Here is a 20,537-nt window from a genome sequence, read left to right as displayed (position 1 = left end):
GAAAGTGCTGCTAAGTCGTGTTTGAGAGTTGTATGATTGAATGGATAAATTGGTCGATGAGATCCGAATAGTTGTTGTCCTATAGATGGCTCTAAGGTTGCGTAGCTGCTGAGATTTGTGGATACCCAGACTGGTTGTTATGAGGACAAGGGTAGGAACATGAATCCAGAAAGATGAAGAAGAAGGACAAAAGACGCAGTCTCATTTCAACATTTTATCTTGAGCTTCAAGTTGGTTCAGAATGACGATGTGCACGTGGCATTCCACTGCTCCACAGTATGCAATTTCCACAATTCAGTGGAGCTAAATACTCGTATCATATCAGATTTCATACATGGAACAGAAGTCAAGAAAGACCAAGAAATGTACATAGAGAGTAGACAACTATAGTAATCCGCTTACAATACCTTGAAGATGGCTGTTAGCGGAAGTGGTTCAAGAAAGAAATAACATTGAATTCCAAGAAGTGAAATAATCTAGTGTACAAAACTATTGTTAGACCCGGGAAGAACATGTATGGTAAATATACTGTGAATATTGAACACAAGCAGGTTTCTTTTCCTACATCTTACCTACTGTCATTCTTGAGCATCGCAGATCAGATGAGAGATCCCAGATATTCAGCCAGCGGACCTTGCCCTTGGATCCCTCCGCCACCATCGACCCGCTTATCGGAGCCACTGTCATTCATATGACTAGACGATATAGGTACTTGTCCATTCGCGTATGATTCAGCGAAATTCGATCCGGCAAGAGCTTCGAAGAACCCATTGATCGTTCCAGGGGACATCGCAGACAGATCCAGCTCGTCGATCGGATTGCCATTCTGCGCAGGGCCCGAAGGGGAGATTGACGAAGAAGTTGAACCAGGATTGGAATGTGTAGGGACATTGGCACTGACTACACTTGCTGTTGAGGTTGATCCCTGTCGAGCGAAAGATGGTGAAGTCCCCGTCGCGTTCATGCTGGCTCCTGGGATACCTTCACCTGTTCTGGTGAACGTTCGAGCTGCTTTTAGCATATCGCCAATTCGCACGCCTGCGAAATGGTTGTATCCCGGTTCGGTATGAGGTGAGTTGTTCAGCTGATTGAGCAGAGCTACTGCGAGCCAGTAGAATGGCAGGGCATCTATACATGATAGCAAGATAAAACAATCAGCATGTGTTTCAACTGGAAATTGAGGGATTGTTGACCCACCTTCGCAGTAGTTCAGTGTTTCTTTGGGCAACTCAGGCTCTGTGCCCGATGACCCACTCGAAGTACTTTGAGGGCTGATACCCGCCGAGTTCGCTCGAGAAGCATTCGATGTTGACGGGGAGATACATAATCTATCGAAATCCCATCCTTCTCTCCACTACCAATTACCGATCGATCAGTATTCGTTGTTGTCGAAATCAACTTGACAAACTTACCTTCTGTAAACCCATGCCGAATCTACCTCGTAAACTCTGTCTCGTAATCCTGCCTAGATCAGTTCCATCTTGCGCCAACATCCTTTTAGAGGGTCTCAACCAGCTGCATCCTACCCATAGATCTGTCAGATCCCTCCAATCCCCTCTATCTCTTTTACCTTCCCCTATATCGATCACTCCTCTCAGCAGCGTGAGGACCATTGCCAATCTGGCGAAAGGTCCAAAGTCATGGGTATTAAGCAGGTTATAAAACTTCGTATCGGCACTTTCGTGCAAGTTGTCGAAAGATCCGAAAGTCGGTAGGAAGAATATCCTTCTCATACCTTCATCCAAGCTCATAGGCCTGTATTTCTTAAGAGCTTTCATCCACTCAATGGCTGTTGAAGCTTTCCACAAAGTATCGGGTGCAGGTAAGGGTAAATAAGACAATTCGCACGACGATAATATGCAAGGAATATTGGATTCCAGTGCTGAGACTGTGTCCAATTGGTATACGAGGTAAGCGGTCCGACGTCGTGTCTCTAGCTGTATCCACTCCTTCCAGCACCTATCGAGTTCGTTGGGAGTGTACGGTTCAGTGGGTAATTTGATTTTCATGGCGAAGTGATCAGCTTCGGGAGTGAAGAAACCGATTTGTCGAGTGATCTAGCAAGAATATCAATCAGCGCGATGAAGACGATTCATAACCACCTGTACTTACATTAACAATAGTACCCATGAACATGTTCGCAGTGAGCCTCTCTGATTCACTCTCACTTAGGAAGTTTGGTGTGTGATACAAGATCAATGCTTGAAGCAATGCGACGTTATATTCAGTCATCAGCACACCTTGTGCAAGCGAGAATGACTATGTTTGGGATACGTCAGCTGACTGTCATGGAATTCAACTTGGAGCTTACCTTCACAAGCATATTTGTCTTCTCATTCCTCACTAAAGGACCATTTTTCCAGTTGTTGACGTTCTCCGAATCATACGGTTTGTCATCAACGCTTTTCTTCCAATTCGCGGCATAGATACTCTCCCAGCTCTGATCAGGTACAACCGGTCCATCCAGAGCTTTAGGCGGAGTTATACCGCTTAAACCTAAAGATTGCAGTACAGCGGCATCCGCTGCAGTAGCGTTCCCCGTTCGTATACCGCCGACTGTACATATCGCAAATGCCAAACAGGCAGCCGTATCGTTGAGCTTGAAAGTCGGCATGTGAACGAACGAGAAATGGTTCAGGACGGTATGATAAGTCCGACAAGCCATGACCGATAATGTACGCAGAGGCGGCAATGCCCAATGAGGAATCTGATATACCCCAGCAAATCGTTCAGCAGGAAGACTACAAGTAACATCAGCACTCTGTCCATCACGACATGATAGGTGACACTCACTAGAATGGACTGGTCTTGTCAAACCATTCTTGACCTGCTCTCATATTCATCTCCTCATTGGCAAGCCTGAGAAGGGGTCTTTCCGGATTTGGGTTCTCCAGTGTCTGAGGTACTTCATACATCGCCATTTGATCCAGGATACTTAGAATGGTAGGTGACATTGGTGTCGACTGCTGGGTATTTCCACCACTCGAATCGTTCGAGTCCGTATTGGTGATGCCAAATGCGGAGGGAGAGAAAAGCGATGAGAGAGGGAAAGGTGATTGAGGTTTTGGAGAAGTACTAGGACCAGTCGTGCCGTTCATACTCGAAGCGAACATTTGCATCTGAAATGAAAGAAATACAAGCATGTCAGAATACTGTATGTGTTCTGGTATTTGAGTACACTTACCCATCCTAGCAGTGTGCCCATATCACTATTTGAGTTCGGGGTCGATTGAAGCGTCAAATTCTGCGTCGATGTCGATCCCTTCTTTTGGGAGTTCGAGTTCTGCCCTTGTTGATTCGGCGATTGTGATTGGCTCTGGCCGTTGCTGTGATTCTGGTTCTGGTTCTGATTTTGGTTCAACACTCCCTGTGTGCCCATTCCGGACATCCAGCTCATCGCGTTTATAAAATTTTCACCGTTGGTTTCACCTGGATTCGCACCAGGATTTTCGCCAGTGAGTGTCGGATCAACAACAGGTTGTACGTTTGTGCTGGTTTTAGATTGATCGACATGCGTGTCACCGTTGGCCCCATCGCTATTCTCCGCTTCCTGTTTCCTGTTGGCAGCTACAGCGGCTTCCATCATCATGTTGATCGTAGGGTTGTTGGCCCAATCAGGTAGATCTTTCGGTAACTCTGGATTTTCTCCTCCAGGTACACCTCCAGGGTAGGCCATTGATAGGAGAGCTGAGGCATCTTCTAGATGATTGGGGTCATTCAGGCTATGAAATGGTTGACCTTGTTGAAACATTGGTAACAAGTGGGGTGTATAAGTCGAACCTTCAGGTACACTTCCAGAACCATAGAATGGATTACCATTACCAGCAGAATAAACCCCACCGTTGCCCATACCATTTTGACGATTGAAACGATTAGCTCCTTCGGGATATTTGTCATTATCGTCTTCACCGCCGGTGAAATCATCTTCGAGGCTTGGATCTAAACTGGGATCGAACCGTGGGCGAGTAGCGTCTCTTTCTTCATCCCCACTGGATCGTCTTGGATGCTTCCGACCTCTAGGGGCCGGGGATGCCTCTCGTGCATCGGTGCGGGATGATGAAATGGGTACACCAGGGTAATTTCGTTGAGGTGCGGGCGGAGAATGTGAGTTTCGGTCGGTAGGTGGCGGTGTGGGATGACATCGGCGTCGGTGGCGGAGCAGGACATCACTGTGAAAGGAACGGGAATGGAATATTAGTAAGCCAAGAGGTATGTGCAGCTTTTGGTGAAATTTGTCAACTTACCTTCGTGCAAAAGCTTTTGTGCAATCTTTGCACTGGAAAGGTCTATCATCTTGATCTATATGAAACGATCAATCAGCACAGGTTATGGCATGCTTCACACATCACAGCTTAGTAACGCACGTTTTCGTTGGTGTCGTTTCAGATACTCCATACGACTATAATTCTATGTAGAGCAGATCATTCATTAACATCGTCATTTCACCTTCTCCAGAATGAGGCGTGTAACAGGGGCAGTACTCACCTGTCCACATCCTGGGAAATTACAAGCAAAAGTCTCCTTCTCTTTACCTTCTTTGCCTCTACTTCTACCTGACGATGTGGGTGTCAAACCTTCGACCGGTAATCCAGTGACAGGATCGATAGGCGAGACCGCACTTTGCCTCCTTGCGGGCATCTTGAAGAGGTAGCTAGCTAGCTCTGATCCTTCTGTATCGATGTTTTGATTTTGGGACGAAGCGACTTTCCCGGAAAGAATGGTCGTTATGAGTGGAGGTGGAGGGAGGAAGAAGTAAGGTTATAAATACGACAAACCACAATGAGTCCGCCGATGAGTGATATGAAATGTGACTTTCCGCTGCAACGTTCCCTTGTCGATATTCTACGTTTTCTTGGTCGAAGTGGGCGTGCTGGGATGGATGCGGGTTGCTGTATGCTATGTCCTGATACGGGGGACTGAGTGTGTTAGCTGTTGTGACAAGCGGTGTGCTGTGAATGAGAATAGTGGAGGTGAAAGAGGAGGATGAATGAAGTGGAGGGGGGAATGCAGTGCAGGTGAATGAGAACAAAGGCTCACTCATCGCTTGACAAGTTACCACCACTGTTCAGGGTAACTCTTATCCCTTATAACTCCGAAATACCGCAACGTGGCGCTCAACAGCACTGAGGACTGTGAGGATCCATGTGGATGGATGTGGGTCACTGAGATTTCGAGATTTCGTGCGTTTAAGCATTTGAGCATTTGTCTGTTCATACATGAACATATATATCACTGCATCACTGCATCAACGCACCTCGGGACCCAAGTGATGCACAGCGGATCAAATCAAAATGATACAGACAATTCTGAGACGACTACCGACTCTATCAAATTCCCTCGCTGGACCATCCAGACAATCCGTACGACAATGTTCCTCATGTCCCCCACCCTCATCTGCTTCTTTCACCTCATCACTAGTTAGACCCACCTTGTTATCCCACATACCAAGTATAACATCCACGCCTAAATCGACGATAAGTAGGGTACAGCCTCTAGTGATGCAAGTGAGAGGTATGAAAGTGAGGAGTAGTGTAAAGAGATTCTGTGATGGTTGTTCAGTCGTGAGGAGGTGAGTGATCCTACTCTCTTCTAAGTACTCTTGTGATTCATGTAGAATGAAGGACTTGTGGATATTCTTCCATCGTCATTTTATACCAGCTCAGGTGGAACGATGCGTCATCTGCTTTAGATGTATGGTGAGCTGATCAGTGGGCATTTTTGTGCAATTTAGGAAAGGAAGAATATACGTTATCTGTTCGAAGAACCCTAAACATAAACAAGTAAGTTGCCAGCTCTCACTTATCTTCTGCTTTCAGATGAATAACATCGTTGATGTGCGATACTCCGAAAATCAGCGTCAAGGATAGAATCTATCAGCTGTAGAGGTAGAAACACATGCAGCCGCATCTTACGATATTCATATACCATGCACACGACTCTCGTTTTTTAAACGATGAACAAATCTAACGAATCAATTCTCTCTTTCTTTCTCTTTCCTTTCGTAATTGCTTGCGAATGAGCCAACTGATGATCGGAGGATACAGATGGAAGTGTGAAAGGTCCTCGGTAACATTGCATCACATTTGATCTTCGCCGTTGCGCTCTTTGCTTCAATTCCTCCTTCCACCCAGTGACATATTAACAGCATAATATGAAACAAATCTTCTCAAGTATATCACCTATAATGTCGAACAGCTTCATTGCAATCTGTTAACAACCGTATACCGCATACCATCATTTTACATTCGGGATCGACTCACATTCCATCAAATCTATTTGGATTCATCACCAGCTGGAAATGTCTAAATTATCTTCAACATTATCCTCATTTGTCAAATCCCGTTTCACTCCCTCCTGTAGATCAGACGACCATATACAATCGCCGAAATCCAAGAAAGAACAGGGACAAGGCGTTGATGAAATTTCGATCCCTCTCTCGACGAATATATATTTAAGTTATGATGCCGTCGATGAGCGATATGGTGTTCATCCACTGATTAAATACGAAAGATCGGAAGACGGGTCTGGAGTTACTGTTAACACTAATAATCCCAATACTTGCACCACCTCGGGTAAGATTGATAGTCAGGTTCTAGCCAGTGCTAATGTAAATACACAAGAGATGTACGATTCACCTCTATATCATAACATGTGGCGAATACGACCTACTAGCAAGTCTACCAACCACACTGATGGAGATACGACCGAATCAGTGCAAGAAGTATTGCCTATGGACCCAATTCACCTTGATAGTAATCGGTTCACCTCATTCGTACCGAACAGTATAATCCTTGGACAAACTACATCCACCTCGAATGGTTTGGGGAATTACGAAGGAACGATCCATCATCCAATACCAATCTCTGCTCGATCCCTCAACTCCCGTTCAAAGTTTTTCAAAGGCTGTAAAGCCAAATTACTCTCTACTGCTATTGACTTTACTCATACCGACACTTCCATCGTTCATTCCTCTAAGGAGGTCGGTCAATGGACGTTGCTAATGGATCAAAATCGTTCAGAAGACATAAACACTGTCCTGGATAATGTCCTAGACGACAAAACCAAGAAGATCTTAGGCAAGTTAAGCGGAGATGATAAATACAGATTAGAAAGGATATCCTGGACAGGACACGGATGGGATGATCGAGACAACGAGGATGATAAAGTAACTCAGGGGAGGTGCGTAAGTGGGATGATGTGCGTTGACGCTAATTGGGTATGGGAACGTATTGGATAGATATCGATACAAATTAATATATGCATATATACTCTGATATACCCCAACCCTATTCTGCTGGATGCACTTGTGTGATTTCAAAGGTGAGGTATTTACAGAGAAATAAAAAGGAAATTCATCTCATCCTATGGAATCAAATAGTAGAAACCAATATGTATAAAGTGTTAAAAACAAACGCTCAGACAAGAGAAAGAAAGTATATCATGTATATAGTATTAAAAAATCAATCGACATCACTTCACTTCAAATCGAAAATCTCTCATCGTCAAGCCTCGTTCTCGCTCTCATAAGTATCTTACAGACTGTCCATCATATATGGTTATATGATTTTTCCTTCAAGATTCAACTTTCTTCATCTAACCACACTCATTTGTTTCTATCTTCAACTAGAAGAACAAATAAGTCAAGACAAACACACCAACCACCAACCCAGCGACCACTTCAAGTGGAACACCCTGTTGACCACCCGAAGTCGTTACCGCTTCTTTAGCCTTTTCAATAACGGTTTCAGCTCCACTGGTAGCACCGGTATTTCTCTTTCTTAATCCAGTTACTTGAGGTCCAGAACCATTCTTGGCTTCTTCCAATTCAGATTTAAGCTTTTCAATCTCTTTCAGAGCAATTGACAATTTCTCGGAATCGGATGTAGTGGCATTCAAAGATTTCTCCAAAGCGATGTTGGTAGCTCCTGCCTGGGCCGGTGTAAGGTCCGCAAGAGGTGGACTTTGGGGTGCAGGTGCGACGGCAGTGGAGGGGGGAGATACCTGAACAGGGACTGGTATAGGCTTGTCATGTGCTGGAGGAAGAGGTTGGGAAGGTGAGGACTGTGCGTGAGAGAAGATTGCCTATTGAACAGAAAAATCAGGATAAGTCAGCGTACAGTGCTGGAAAAATATGATCGCCGAGAGATAGTATAAAGGTGAAGGTGAATTAACGGTCACTGAAGATTCGAACCAACAGGAAAAGGAGGAGGAACATAAGGTGACTTGGGTGTCTCCCAATAAGAGAACCCAGCATTACGAAATAACTCGGGATCATATTCCTTATCGGGTTTAGTGGTCCAGCGAGTTAATCCATCGTGAGGGAGGTTGTGCTGAGTCGCACAAATAGGAGGATGAAGTGGAGATGAGAGGGTATGAGGAGAAAAGTATGGATAATGAATAGAAAGATGAAACACCATACAACCCGTAAATTTAGAATGCGACATCGACAACAAGATAAATGATCAGAATGTCGTTCGTTTCGTTCGTTCAAAATTATCGTCGTTTCGCAAAAATTCATGTGAATTGAAAGAGTTTGAATTCCAATCGTTCAAATCAATTTTGCACATCGTTTCAAAGAGCAACAACAAACGTCAAATCCCCTCTGCTTACACACACCAATGGCAAAAAGTAGGAAAGAAGCAATATGATGTGCACGATTGACTGTTGAAATACTCACAGATTCTTCCAGTCTGCTTGCTTCTCCTACGTGATCATCCTCTTCTGGAATACCATTTTGACCAGTCGATCCATCTTCAGCAGCAAGATATACCACTTTAATCTTTTGTTCGTGAATAGCTGACTTGTTGGTTTTTTCGACTTGTGACCACTAAAGCAGATCATATCAGTACAGTGTAAATTAATGTCGGATTGAAGTGACATGATTTCTAGATCATGCTGAGACGATATAGTGAAGGTGCGATGATACAGGTCAACTCACCATTTCACCAAGAGTGTGCATCTCCTCATCGGGTGTGATATATGCTGATTGTACCAGGAACTTGTCCTTGCATTTTGCGTGAGGAGGAGGTTCTTGTTGAAGTGGTTGGAGAAGCACTACAAGTACCAATACCAAATCATCATTAGCATTTGAGTCACACACCACGGACAGGATTTAGATAATATGACTAACCTTGTACCTCTACACTCTCACCAGATTCTACTCTGCCTGAATTTGGTCTAACGCAATATTGCTTAGGAGCTGTAGTCTTCACTTTGAATGCTACAGGGTGAGGGTTGGGGTTGTGGATGAGCAAAGATCGTTTGACAAGGGATGTCAGAGGACCTGCAAGTATTCACGCTGGTCAACGTCTTATCTTTCATGCTTAGTCATACGTATCGGGCTACACCGTTTATGATGCTGCTCCGACTACGATAGGTGGGCAAATTTGAACTCACGGGGGAATCCCAATTGATTGGCTGGACTTAGTTCTACGGACATTGCTATTGCTGTGCTCTGGTTGTAATTTTCCCTTTGTTTGGTTAAGCTAGATTATTAACGTTGAATGGTCGTCAACAATAGTATGGGCGAAGTGCACGTATAGTTGTTCAGATGCGATGGGATGCAAAGGGTCGGACGGGAGATCAAGGTGCGCCGTTTATGTATGTATGGAATTTATGGAACCCGGTTGAAGCAAGGTTGAACGATGATGATGATGATGACAGGGACAAAACACGCCAATTACACGGTATCTGTATTGTCTATCCGCTTTATTGTGTGTAGTGTTGTTTTTATCTGTCACTGATTGTTCGCAGTCCTTGGTCGACTGTAGTTGTTCGATCAATATCCGCTTGAGTGATAGTTTATAGCCTTTTGTCAGTGATTGAACAATAACAATGATGTTGATAACGACAGTACAAACAGTGCCCATGTCGGGGTTGCAGTATGAATGGATTGGATGGGATGGGATGGGATGGGATGGGATGGGATGGATGCCCATGGGATGATGACGACAATCGCGTGGCGTTCCTGCTCAGGCTGATCAGTGCCACTTCAGAATAACGCCGGTGGATGAACCAGATGATCCCGCTGCCATGCGGTTGGAGCCCCTTGGTGGAGGATGTCCGATCTGTTGAGAGATGCAATGTTGATGACGATCTTGTGCGATCCGATCGAGACAACCAACGTAAGGTGAGAAATGGTAAACAAATCAAGATGAAATGTAATGTTCTCACTGCTATCGGTGATTGCACTTGCGTTCAATAGCAGAAATAGTATCATCGCAAAGTTTAAACACAGAACAACTGACAATGACCAAACCCAGGTCGAAAACTCAAGCCAATCCCAAGACCCCAAAGAAAGAATCAGTTCCCCTGAGTGAACTGCCCAAACCGACCCTCGTCAAGTCCGACAAGAGCCAAAAGGGAAATGCCAGAGTGATATACTGGCATCGTACCGACCTTCGTCTGACCGACTCACCAGCTCTGACCCGAGCATTGGAAATAGAAAACATAGAATGTTTCTGGCCAATATGGTGCTTCGACCCCGAGTACGTGTACAAACATCGAGTAGGGGTGAACCGATGGAATTTCCTTTTGGAATCGATGAACAATCTGAGTGAAGAATATACGAAATTGAATTCGAATCAGAAACTGTGGGTCGTCAGAAGTAGACCTGAATTTGTGCTGCGGAAGCTGGCAAAGGATTGGGGGGTGACGCATATCTGTTGGGAGAAAGATAGTAATGCTTATTCAAAGGTAAGCAAGGTCGATGGTGAATAGTGATTCGGGTTGAGGCTCACCCTTATCATAGGTCAGAGATGAGAAAATATTTGCTTTAGCGGAAGAATTGGGTATACAAGTAATAGCTACTCCAGGAAGGCACCTGTTCGACCCTGACGAGGTCGTCAAACAAAATAAAGGCAAACCTACGATGACTCTTCATCAATGGCAGGGGGTGAGTTCCGATTCCAATTGCAATCGGAGACGAGCGATGATTGTTGAGCTATACAATCCCGGGCACATACTGAGTTGGTCTCGCGATACTCCCCATAGGTTACCAGTAAGATGGGTGAAATAGCGAGACCGGCCCCGACACCTACATCTCTACCTGATCCGGGACCATCCGAACTACAAGACAACCATGAAGAGGATTGGGGCAAATACGAGGGTGTAGATCTGAATGCAGATGTGAGAACAGGGAAGGATACATGTTTTGGTAAGTATCCCTCGTCATTTGTCCATTTATGATGCACGTCAGTGATCGGGTTTCGTCTCAGTCGATAATCTGATATCTTCATCCATTATCAGATTCCTTGGCTGGCCCATCATCTTTCCCATTTTCCGTTCCCACAATGGACCAATTGGGTTTCTCTCCCTCTACAACAACTATCAAAGGAGGTACGATTGAAGGTCACAAGAGATTAGATCTGTTCTTATCGGATAAAGAGAAAGTGGCTAAATTCTCCAAACCAAATTCCGCACCTACTTCTCTCGAACCGTCCACTACGCTTTTAAGTCCATATATCAAATTTGGCTGTATAGGTATAAGGGAGTTGTGGTGGGGATGTAAAGCCGCCGTGGAGGAATGTAGGAAGAAAGGTGGTAAGGAAGAGACGAAAGAACCTGAAAATATGTTTGGACAGGTGAGTCTATCACCCAAACTCTCGGAGAGTCAGCTGACATTCCAGTTTGTGTGATGCGATAGCTCGAGTTCAGAGACATGTACGCATGTGCCGAAGCGGCAGTACCACATTTCGAGCGTATACGCGGTAACTCAGTATGTAAATACGTTGCATGGTCTTTACAGAATCAATATGATAAAGAAGGCAATGAGATCTTACCCAGACCGAGAGATAAAGATGAACAGGCTGAAGAAAGATTTCAAGCTTGGAAAGAAGGTAGGACGGGTTTCCCTTGGATCGATGCATGTATGAGACAACTCAAACATGAGGGTTGGATACACCATTTGGCGAGACATAGTGTTGCGTGCTTTCTGACGAGGGGTCAATGTTATATCTCTTGGGAAAGAGGGATGGAAGTCTTTGATGGTAAGTCATTCACAATGAGGAATCACATGGATGGTGCTGATATAAGGGAAATATGGGTAGAATGGTTGATTGATTGGGATCCTGCTTCAAATGTGAGAATGAATTCATCTGTCGTGAAGAGCGTAGGTTGATCTGGTGATATAGCCTGGAAATTGGATGTGGCTGAGTTGTTCGGCGTTCTTCTCGCAATACTGTAAGTCATCCTGATAATTCTGTAACAAGCAGGAGGTCTGATGAGAGCTGTAGTCCGAGTGTATGGTCTCGTATCCTGGCCTCAGAAGACAGATAAATCAGGAGCGCTAGTAAGGAAATACTGTCAGTCAGACACTTGCCCTCCCTAATTGAAATGATCGAGAATCATGCTGATTGATGTATGACTTATAGGTCCTGAGCTGAAAGATTTCCCAGACAAGGTACGATTGTTCATTAACGGGCCTTAGCCTGAATGTTCGAGGAGAACGCTGATTGTTCTGGAACAGTACATTTACTCACCCCACCTCGCGCCTCAAGGTATTCAAGAAAAGGCCAAATGCATAATAGGTAAAGATTACCCTTTTCCTATATTAGATGAACATCTCGAAAAAGAATATTGCATAGCAAGATTGAAAGATGCTTATCATCTGAATTACCATGGTGATCACGAGGATATACTGAACGGAACAGCTGAGAAGAAGTTGACAGAGATACATGAGGAGAATGGACATACGAGGGAGAAGATCGTTGATGGGAAACAAGATGATAAGAAGAGGAAGAGGGAGTTGGATGGGGAAGGGGCGATGGATAAGTTTGTGAAAAGGGAGAAGAAATGAGCGGGCGCTGATATTGGATATGGATTGTAAAATACTCGGATATGGTTATGGTTAAATATGTTGTCTCATGTGAGTCAGCCTCGCCTGAGCTGGACCAACGTATGACTGGTACAGATATTATATCATGACCATTGGACGGTCAATCGTAACCCTTCGATCTGATGCAGAATCTCACACCCTCAGCGTTGAGTCTTCAAGCCAATCCTTTGGCACCGTCAAGTCCTTTGGCACCATTGTTCCTGTCTCCTGTATTTTGTCTCACGGCGCTTGCTCGTAGAACCGGTATTGAAAGTCGGATGACTAGCGACACCCGTCATGTCGTGCTGGGTTCAGCTTATGGATCTTCCTGAAGTTCTTGGTATAGCCTCGACAGTAGGGGGAACTAGGCGATCGAGTTTGACGAACTGCATGTTATCTCGTATCCTGAGAGTCATATTGCCGAGTTGGTGAATCAGCTCCAGACGAGCTTCGCTGATGGAGTTAAGCTCAGGGCGCATAAGAGCATTCTTTTTTCTTCCAAGTATTTATGGTATTTGTGGTATGGTCAATTGGAATCGGAAATGCATCCTCCAGGTTATTCTCCTGTACGACGAGGCTGCCACTATGGATGATGTGCTGTAAGTGATCCGGCTACTACCGGCCATGTCGATCTCATCCGATCACTCGCTCACGGTTGACAGCAAATCACAGATCACTCAATTCACCATACAGTACACTGATTTACCACAAGTCATCGGTATAGCAGATAGCTCTAAAATCAATCCGTAGTCGCACATCGTCTCTACCCAGAGGAAACTCACCGTAACTTAGCAGACCTGTTCAGACTATTTAGATCGGTTGCTCATCGACGTCCACCGACGATGAGTCATCCCTCAACCGCACCTCCATCTCGACCTTCTTCCCCTGCCCCGCTGTATCGTCGTTCACCGGTGAGAATAGCTTGTGTCCAGTTCGATGTCAAAGTGAGTACGTACTTCTGTTCTCCAAGATGATGTGTTGACTCAGGTCGTAATAGCTAGGGAGGGTATCCGAGAATGCAGCCAAAGTAGAGCGAATGACTCGGGAGTAAGTGCTTAAACATCCCAATCGAGGGAGATGTAGCATAGCTGATGCTCCTATCTAACTGTCGATAGTTTGCAGCCTGGATCGCTCGATCTCCTAGTCCTTCCCGAAATGTGTCTATCGGGATACATATTCAACACGCCCACATCGATCTTACCATACCTCGAACCACAGCGTATCGGTCCCACTTCTTTACTCGCTCGTTCCCTAGCGCAGAGATTGAGATGCCATGTTATAGCTGGATATCCCGAGGCACTTCCTTCCGCTCCACAGCCTTCCAGCTCGCTTGAGGGCCTTTCATCCCGATCAGAAAGTAATGCGGGACCGTCAGAGATGAAACAGCTCGAAGGGGAAGGGACGGGTGTAGGTTGGAACTCAGCTGTGGTGGTTGCTCCATCAGGAGAAGTCGTGGGTAATTATAGAAAGACTTTTAGGTTCGAGACTGATAAGAGCTGGGCGAGAGAGGGTGAGCCATGTTCAGTTGAACCTGGAATCGCGATAGCTGATGATGCGATGGAAGGTGACGGTTTTATGCATTTTGATCTGCCTGAACCTCTCGGTCGAGTCGCTGTAGGGATATGCATGGGTGAGTCGATGTCTCATGATGAAGTTCCGGGGTCTATGAGCTGATCAGACTTCAGATATGAACCCCAAGGATTTCGTTGGTATGTCTTCATTTCTCTATCCTGCCATATCATGTAGGCTGAGTATTATCATCAGCACCTTGGGATGCCTTCGAACTCGCAAATTACTGTCGAGATAGCGCGGTAGATATGCTAGTCGTACCGTGAGCTGTCAGAGTCCGAAATCTGCTGTAAACCTATGCTTACCAAGATGTCGTTGTCACAGCATGAACTGGCTCAGTCCACCTGCTGAACCACCAGAAGTCACTCCCGAAGAAGATCCCGAAGCTCCCTCCGAATCGAATCTGAACTATTGGGCCGCACGTCTGCAACCTCTGCATGATCCTGTACCTGGATATGCGACACCGAGAAATGAAGTTACGGATCCTGTAGGAGGCAAGGATGTTGTATTCGTAGCGTGTAATCGTGTAGGTACGGAAGAAGGTAAGTCCAATGTAATGGTAATTTCTCTCCAAATGGACACTAAGCGTTCTTTTATGTATATTCTGATCTATGTTTTGCCTCGGTAATTTTAGGTACGAAATTTATTGGGACAAGTAGTGTGATGACTATATCATCGGATCCCTCAAGAATCGAATTGGTAGAATGCTGTAACGTTTCGGAAGAACGGGTATTGCTAGCTACAGTGACATGAAACATTAAAGTTGAATGACACTTTCCGGAATGAACTTGTCAGTGTCAATCTTACAGTAACTTATATGCGGGTAAGAAAGCCTACGCCACAACGAGGCACTCAAATCCAGTCGCCGCAATCATGTGGTTACTCTAGGCTGATTGGTAAAAGCTGATAAGTATGATTACTCGATCGAAGACGCTGAACCATACCTGTGCTGCCTCATTCGTCACATGTCTTTGACTTTAGATGATCCCAAACGTATACTTGAGTAGCCCATGGATCATCGGTAGACTTGTGGCATCTAGCTGGCTCCTGATCATATGTACCCAATGCATCATTCATCGTCAGACATCAGGACACACCTGTTTCATGATCATGAACAAAGGGAACTACAATAGAATCTCTTTCGTGCCCAAATCACTACTTCATCGGTGAATTGTGTCTAAGAGGCCACATTCTGGCGGGAATAGGAAGCTTGACTGTTGTACAACGCAGAAAGCGTGAGTGAGGCTATACGGTATGAATTGGCATGCAATTTAATTCACTCACTACTATTTCTCAGATCTGAGCTTGTAAACCGTGACGTTGGCTGTGACCGTGTCCTCGGTGTATCGCTCAGTAGCAACCCAATGCTGATAATTCTTCTCGTCGATATTACAGAATTCCCATTGATCATCATTACGAGAACTGCTCGCCCGATGTGTATCTGAGAAATCGGTGGCTAATACATTCAGCACTTGGATGTTGTCAAATCCTCCTGGATTCTTGATAAACAACGACCTGTTCAGAGATTCCCCGTCCCCGTCCATATTGGGTTGATTTTGCTTCCGTATGGAAGTGTTGGGGATCTTGTGGACATTATAGCCGTCTTTGACACGTTGGAAGAAGACAGTATCACATGGAACAGGGCGTTCCCAGCCTCCTTTAGCTTCCGTCTAAGTAGTTGCAATCCCGAATGAAGGCACAAAGGACTTCCCTCCATATCTGATGGGTTGTCGTTCACCAAGGCATGAAGGAAACTCGAGTGAGATTGATTTCATGTTGGAATCGACCATTTGACCAATCATGGGTTCAAAGACTCGTCGATCTCGCGTAGAATTCGTTTCGAACCCCTGATATTTGTATGACACATGACACAAAGTCGTCATCGCCTTTGACAGCGGTTTTCAACGCGGTGACGACTTCAGACTTGGTGGCAGTGCCCAAAAAAGTCTTGTCGTATTGAGCCATTTTGATTGAAATTGGTAAATATCAAGTTGTCGATGTGAGGTAGAGGTGAAGAAAATGTAACTTATGGGAAGCTGTGTGAAGGCGTTGCTGTGAAGTGTATTGTTGGTCTTGAATTGAGGAGTCTACCCAGTCTGATAATGCATCATGTACTGTATACCTTCCAATGTGTCCAAGCGAGGTAGTGAGGCATGATTAGATGTTGTCCAGATTGCGTCATGCTCGCTGTCGTTTGCATTTGTGCTACGTTGTGAATAAAGGAAGTTCTCTTGAGTATCAAAAGAGAAATGAAAAGAATTCAAAATCAAAAGAGATATATCATGAAACAAAGATTATACCAATGACGTATCAATTGAGTCTGTGTCGACTTATGTCCTAAAAATGCGAGAATTAAAAGAATCTCATTCTGCATTCTCACTCTCTTTTCAAGAACAAATACCAAACCTCGACTTCTCTTTTCGTCAATGTGGATAGAATGCTGTAGAATGGCTCTGACGCAGGACGATAAAGTGAAGTTCGAATTTTACGACAAACTAGTATGAGAGAGAATGCATGTGTTTTTAGATGGATACCAAAAGTATAGGCAGATGGGAATCAGATCACTACCAAGTGAGCTTAAATTATATACATTATGAAATGCTTTGGATAAGGGAGTACAAACAGAAAAATTATGTCGATTTGTGAAGTTCAATCTCAACCTCTTCCCAGCGATTATATCTTTTATTGTGTTTACTTGTCAATTCCACAATGTGTCTATTTACCAAATCCTCCTGCCCGCATGAACCTACTTAAAACCTCCTGTGAATCCCTTTTTCTACTTTCAGGATCGGTATTTGGGTCCCATACTCTACTACCCTTCCCATTCCCATTGCCCGTCCCATGCGATGTACTTCCCCTAAAGTCGAATCCGTATTCAGGAAGAGGTTGGAGGATGGGTAGTCCACCGGACTGACTCTGGTAAGAAGGTGGTGAGAGTGGTTTAGGGGTTGTATCGGATGAAGTCGACGATCCAGATGATAGAGCATTAACATTCTGATTATTGTTGTAGTTACCCTGTTGTGGTGATTTATTGTATCTTCTATTTGACGGAACAGATCTCAATTGAACTTGTTGTTGCTGGAAGTGATGGGATGGTAATTGAAAAGTCCTAACTGCAGGTGAGGTTCCACCTCCGGGAACAACTTGTACTTTAGCATCTACCTGATTTGGCGATTCGGTCTGAGAAGAGTGATCCCTGTAATTCTCATGATCGGGATACGATGTCGAGGGATCTTCAAATTCTCCCGAAGAAGACTGAGAGACTACAGGTGATTCTGAAGATTCCTCATCGTCGGACTCATCGCCTTCGTCGTCACCGTCACCACTCGTATCGGTTAAAGAACCAGTATTCTTATCCCTACTTTTACCTTTGTTCTGTCTGCCCGTCGAAGTTGAGAAATCGATAGTCCCTCCGGCTTTGGGGGTACCAGGAACAGATTGTAATCCACCATGAAAAGTGAACGACCTGATATCCTTGGACATACCCATACCAGACATTCTTCTCATGTACTTGTTGATTTGCGGTATATTATCCCAAGCATTCGTATACGATGCCATAGCTTCGGCCATCGATCGAGATGGAGGTGATTGTACAGGTGGAGGCGAGGGCTGGTGTGGTGGTGATCGATAATCTGGTGTGGGTTCTCTCACAAGGATACTTGGTCGTTGGGGTTGTGAGTGTTCTTGCTGGGCAGGTGGTGGTGTATCACCTCTGGGGAAAACTCTACCAGGTGTAGGTCGACTTTTGCCCTTTTGCTCCCATGGGAAGACAGCATGAACGCTCGATCGATCAGGTACTGATCCTGTAAATTGCTTGTACCAGTCATCTTTCCTCACGCTTTCAGGTAAAGTAGGGTATTGGGGTTCAGCTTGAGGAGGAGGAGCAGAGTAGTACGATGATTGACTTCTCGAAGGTTGTTCCCATGCGTTCTGATAGATTGTGTCCATTCGAATTGACATCTCCGGTTTACCATGAGCAGGAGGAGCGAAGTGGACCGCATCCCAAACAGCAGGTTGGGTCACTTGCTGTTGCAGTGTAGGTGGAGGAGGGGCAGCTTCCAGTGGGGGTGACGAGAGGGCCGTAGGATCCACGAGCGGCGGTGAAGGTGGTAAAGTGATACTCGCCGGTTTAGGTTGAGGTTTAGGCATCAACAGGTCGACTCGACCTTCTAGGGGTAAACTTGTATATTGACCGGTCTTGAATGATAGTACACCATGAGCAGAAGCAGCTTTCAACTCATCGAGATTGAGTCGATCTATCGGTTGTTGCGGTGCTCCTGTAGCTGCACCAGACTGATTCCAGGCGGCAATAGTCTCTGGAACAGCGAAACGTCTGGAGATGTCAGGATCATGTGCAGCAGAAGGTCGGACGTGGGTGTCATAGACATGATACCATCGATCGAGCAAGGCAGGGTCTGTACAAGAGAAGTAAGTTATTATGGCTGGTCCTGAAAGCAAAGATGCACGACGACTTACAATCATAAGAAGGCTCTTTCCCCTTGACATTACTTATACCTGCTGGACGTCCATTGAGATTCGACCAAGGTTTATTTGGTCCGATGAAATGAACATTACTGATCTTGTGACCATATCGTTTATATGCTGGTGCCCAAGTGTACGCTGCTGATGGAGTGACATTGTATCTGAAGAAAGACGGCAGAAAGGTCAGGTAAGGACGAAGATCATTTGCATATCGCTGACATTGCAGATCATGATGATTCAACTGAACTCACGTGAAAGGTAATCTATTCCATTGTCCACCACCTCCTTCTTCACTGAACCACTCATTCAACAATCCTTGATCTGCACCATCAAAACTTCCATTGCCCACTTCGTTCTCTCTATAAATTCCATCATCTCCTTCACCATCTTTCAGTATACCTTTCAATCCTATCCAATCGGATTCACGAGGTCGAATGACCATCACTCCAGCGTTGAAGCAGTCCGGCCAGCCTGTATCGGGGCATGCCGAGAGGACGTGTGGATTGGTCGAGCTGAACAGGTGAGAGAGTGGTCGGAGGGGTAGGACATCGGCGTCGAGATAGATCAGAGTCGAAAAGAAGGGATCGAGCCGGAAGAGATGGAGTTTGGTCAGAGCGAAGTTGAGATCAGGTCGGCCTAGAGTATGGAAGTACAGCGTTAGCATAGATTCGCATAAGACCAGGCAACACAGTCTGTGTGTGACCATCAAGCCGGGCATCAAGCTGAATCGACTCACCCATCAGATGTAATCCTTTCTGACCCGCTCTTCCACTACCAATCGGTTCCACTCCAATCACCAGATCGAATCCTGCCTTTCTCAATTCCCCAATCGTCTTGGCATCTACGGTTTCGGGAGTGACGAGACAGACGATCTTGAAGTCCCTGGGAGCAGGATGAAGGTCCAGAAGAGAATGAAGGAGGACAAGCGCACCGGGCAGATACGAAGGTGTCGTAAGGAGTGTGACGAATGCGTTGGGGAGTGACATCTTGCCAAATCATCAAGACTGTTAGAAGAGCGAGTTCCTAAGCAGGGGACGTTGTATCAAAGAGTAGTGTGATATTGACAGAGTGGGTGTATTGGTGATTTTCTTTTTTCTTTTTTCGCAATGTTGAAGGAAAGGTATGAACAGACCTCTTTGATAATTTCCTAGCGGATGATGAGCCAGTGCGTGAGATCAGCCCCTTTCAACTTGTTTCGAATGGCATATTTTAATGATGGTGATGGTGATTCGATCAATGATGAAAGATCCATCCATCAATCAAACCAGAGATGAAAGGATATAAAGAGGTGGAAGAGATAGAAAAAAAGACACGAGCAAGTGAGACAACCTTCGTCATACATCCACCAGTCCACCGCACTTGCTCGTGTGGTGTGCGGTAAGAAGTAATTCAGAATTATCAACTATGCAACTCACCAAAATAATCTTAAAGCTTAATACGCAGCAAAGAACTTCCTTCTATCCGGCCTTCATTAATTATAGGGAAGTTATCCTTGACGACAAGTACCCCTTGGTCGAAAGGGAGCTTTACTCGCTTCAATCTGATCTGTGGATGACACTGTCCACCTTGCGATGACGATTGAGTATCAAGAGATGATTCACAAGCAGAGCGAAATGATCGCAGGTATGGGTGAGAAGAGGAGAGAAGATGTCGATGATTTGCTCGTTATTGA

The 20,537-nt window shown here is 45.2% G+C and overlaps 8 protein-coding genes across 8 annotated transcripts; 4 read left to right on the top strand and 4 right to left on the bottom strand.

Annotated features, from left to right (window-relative positions):
- Nucleotides 1-598: 598 nt before the first annotated feature.
- Nucleotides 599-4,638, bottom strand: I203_105699 (uncharacterized protein; the record flags this gene model as incomplete). The annotated part of the gene is made up of 10 exons (XM_065517820.1): nt 599-1,128; nt 1,198-1,354; nt 1,413-2,057; nt 2,113-2,259; nt 2,312-2,741; nt 2,794-3,119; nt 3,185-4,169; nt 4,245-4,299; nt 4,365-4,407; nt 4,486-4,638. The coding sequence occupies 10 exons, from the start codon at nt 4,636-4,638 to the stop codon at nt 599-601; spliced, it is 3,471 nt and encodes a 1,156-aa protein (XP_065373124.1).
- A 653-nt stretch (nt 4,639-5,291) lies between these two features.
- Nucleotides 5,292-5,867, top strand: I203_105698 (50S ribosomal protein L36; the record flags this gene model as incomplete). Its single annotated transcript, XM_065517819.1, has 3 exons — nt 5,292-5,569; nt 5,732-5,780; nt 5,856-5,867. 3 exons carry the CDS (start codon nt 5,292-5,294, stop codon nt 5,865-5,867), a joined length of 339 nt encoding a protein of 112 aa, XP_065373123.1.
- Nucleotides 5,868-6,298: 431 nt separating this feature from the next.
- Nucleotides 6,299-7,237, top strand: I203_105697 (uncharacterized protein; the record flags this gene model as incomplete). Its single annotated transcript, XM_019144849.1, has 1 exon — nt 6,299-7,237. The coding sequence occupies one exon, from the start codon at nt 6,299-6,301 to the stop codon at nt 7,235-7,237; it is 939 nt and encodes a 312-aa protein (XP_019006184.1).
- A 386-nt stretch (nt 7,238-7,623) lies between these two features.
- Nucleotides 7,624-9,439, bottom strand: I203_105696 (uncharacterized protein; the record flags this gene model as incomplete). Its single annotated transcript, XM_065517818.1, has 6 exons — nt 7,624-8,082; nt 8,196-8,330; nt 8,678-8,827; nt 8,939-9,054; nt 9,131-9,283; nt 9,397-9,439. 6 exons carry the CDS (start codon nt 9,437-9,439, stop codon nt 7,624-7,626), a joined length of 1,056 nt encoding a protein of 351 aa, XP_065373122.1.
- An 809-nt stretch (nt 9,440-10,248) lies between these two features.
- I203_105695 (uncharacterized protein) lies at nt 10,249-12,796 on the top strand (the record flags this gene model as incomplete). The annotated part of the gene is made up of 10 exons (XM_019144847.1): nt 10,249-10,695; nt 10,751-10,894; nt 10,993-11,155; nt 11,248-11,582; nt 11,645-11,987; nt 12,048-12,079; nt 12,132-12,180; nt 12,234-12,302; nt 12,372-12,400; nt 12,467-12,796. The coding sequence occupies 10 exons, from the start codon at nt 10,249-10,251 to the stop codon at nt 12,794-12,796; spliced, it is 1,941 nt and encodes a 646-aa protein (XP_019006182.1).
- An 860-nt stretch (nt 12,797-13,656) lies between these two features.
- Nucleotides 13,657-15,136, top strand: I203_105694 (uncharacterized protein; the record flags this gene model as incomplete). The annotated part of the gene is made up of 8 exons (XM_019144846.1): nt 13,657-13,758; nt 13,812-13,861; nt 13,930-14,324; nt 14,379-14,444; nt 14,500-14,523; nt 14,579-14,645; nt 14,708-14,925; nt 15,018-15,136. 8 exons carry the CDS (start codon nt 13,657-13,659, stop codon nt 15,134-15,136), a joined length of 1,041 nt encoding a protein of 346 aa, XP_019006181.1.
- A 533-nt stretch (nt 15,137-15,669) lies between these two features.
- On the bottom strand, nt 15,670-15,927 carry I203_105693 (uncharacterized protein; the record flags this gene model as incomplete). The annotated part of the gene is made up of 1 exon (XM_019144845.1): nt 15,670-15,927. One exon carries the CDS (start codon nt 15,925-15,927, stop codon nt 15,670-15,672), a length of 258 nt encoding a protein of 85 aa, XP_019006180.1.
- A 1,171-nt stretch (nt 15,928-17,098) lies between these two features.
- Nucleotides 17,099-19,851, bottom strand: I203_105692 (uncharacterized protein; the record flags this gene model as incomplete). The annotated part of the gene is made up of 4 exons (XM_065517817.1): nt 17,099-18,798; nt 18,860-19,026; nt 19,117-19,501; nt 19,602-19,851. The coding sequence occupies 4 exons, from the start codon at nt 19,849-19,851 to the stop codon at nt 17,099-17,101; spliced, it is 2,502 nt and encodes an 833-aa protein (XP_065373121.1).
- Nucleotides 19,852-20,537: the final 686 nt, after the last annotated feature.

Source organism: Kwoniella mangroviensis (assembly GCF_000507465.2).
Source record: "Kwoniella mangroviensis CBS 8507 chromosome 1 map unlocalized Ctg02, whole genome shotgun sequence".
Classification (NCBI taxonomy): domain Eukaryota; kingdom Fungi; phylum Basidiomycota; class Tremellomycetes; order Tremellales; family Cryptococcaceae; genus Kwoniella; species Kwoniella mangrovensis.
This window is presented reverse-complemented; position numbering and strand designations above follow the sequence as displayed.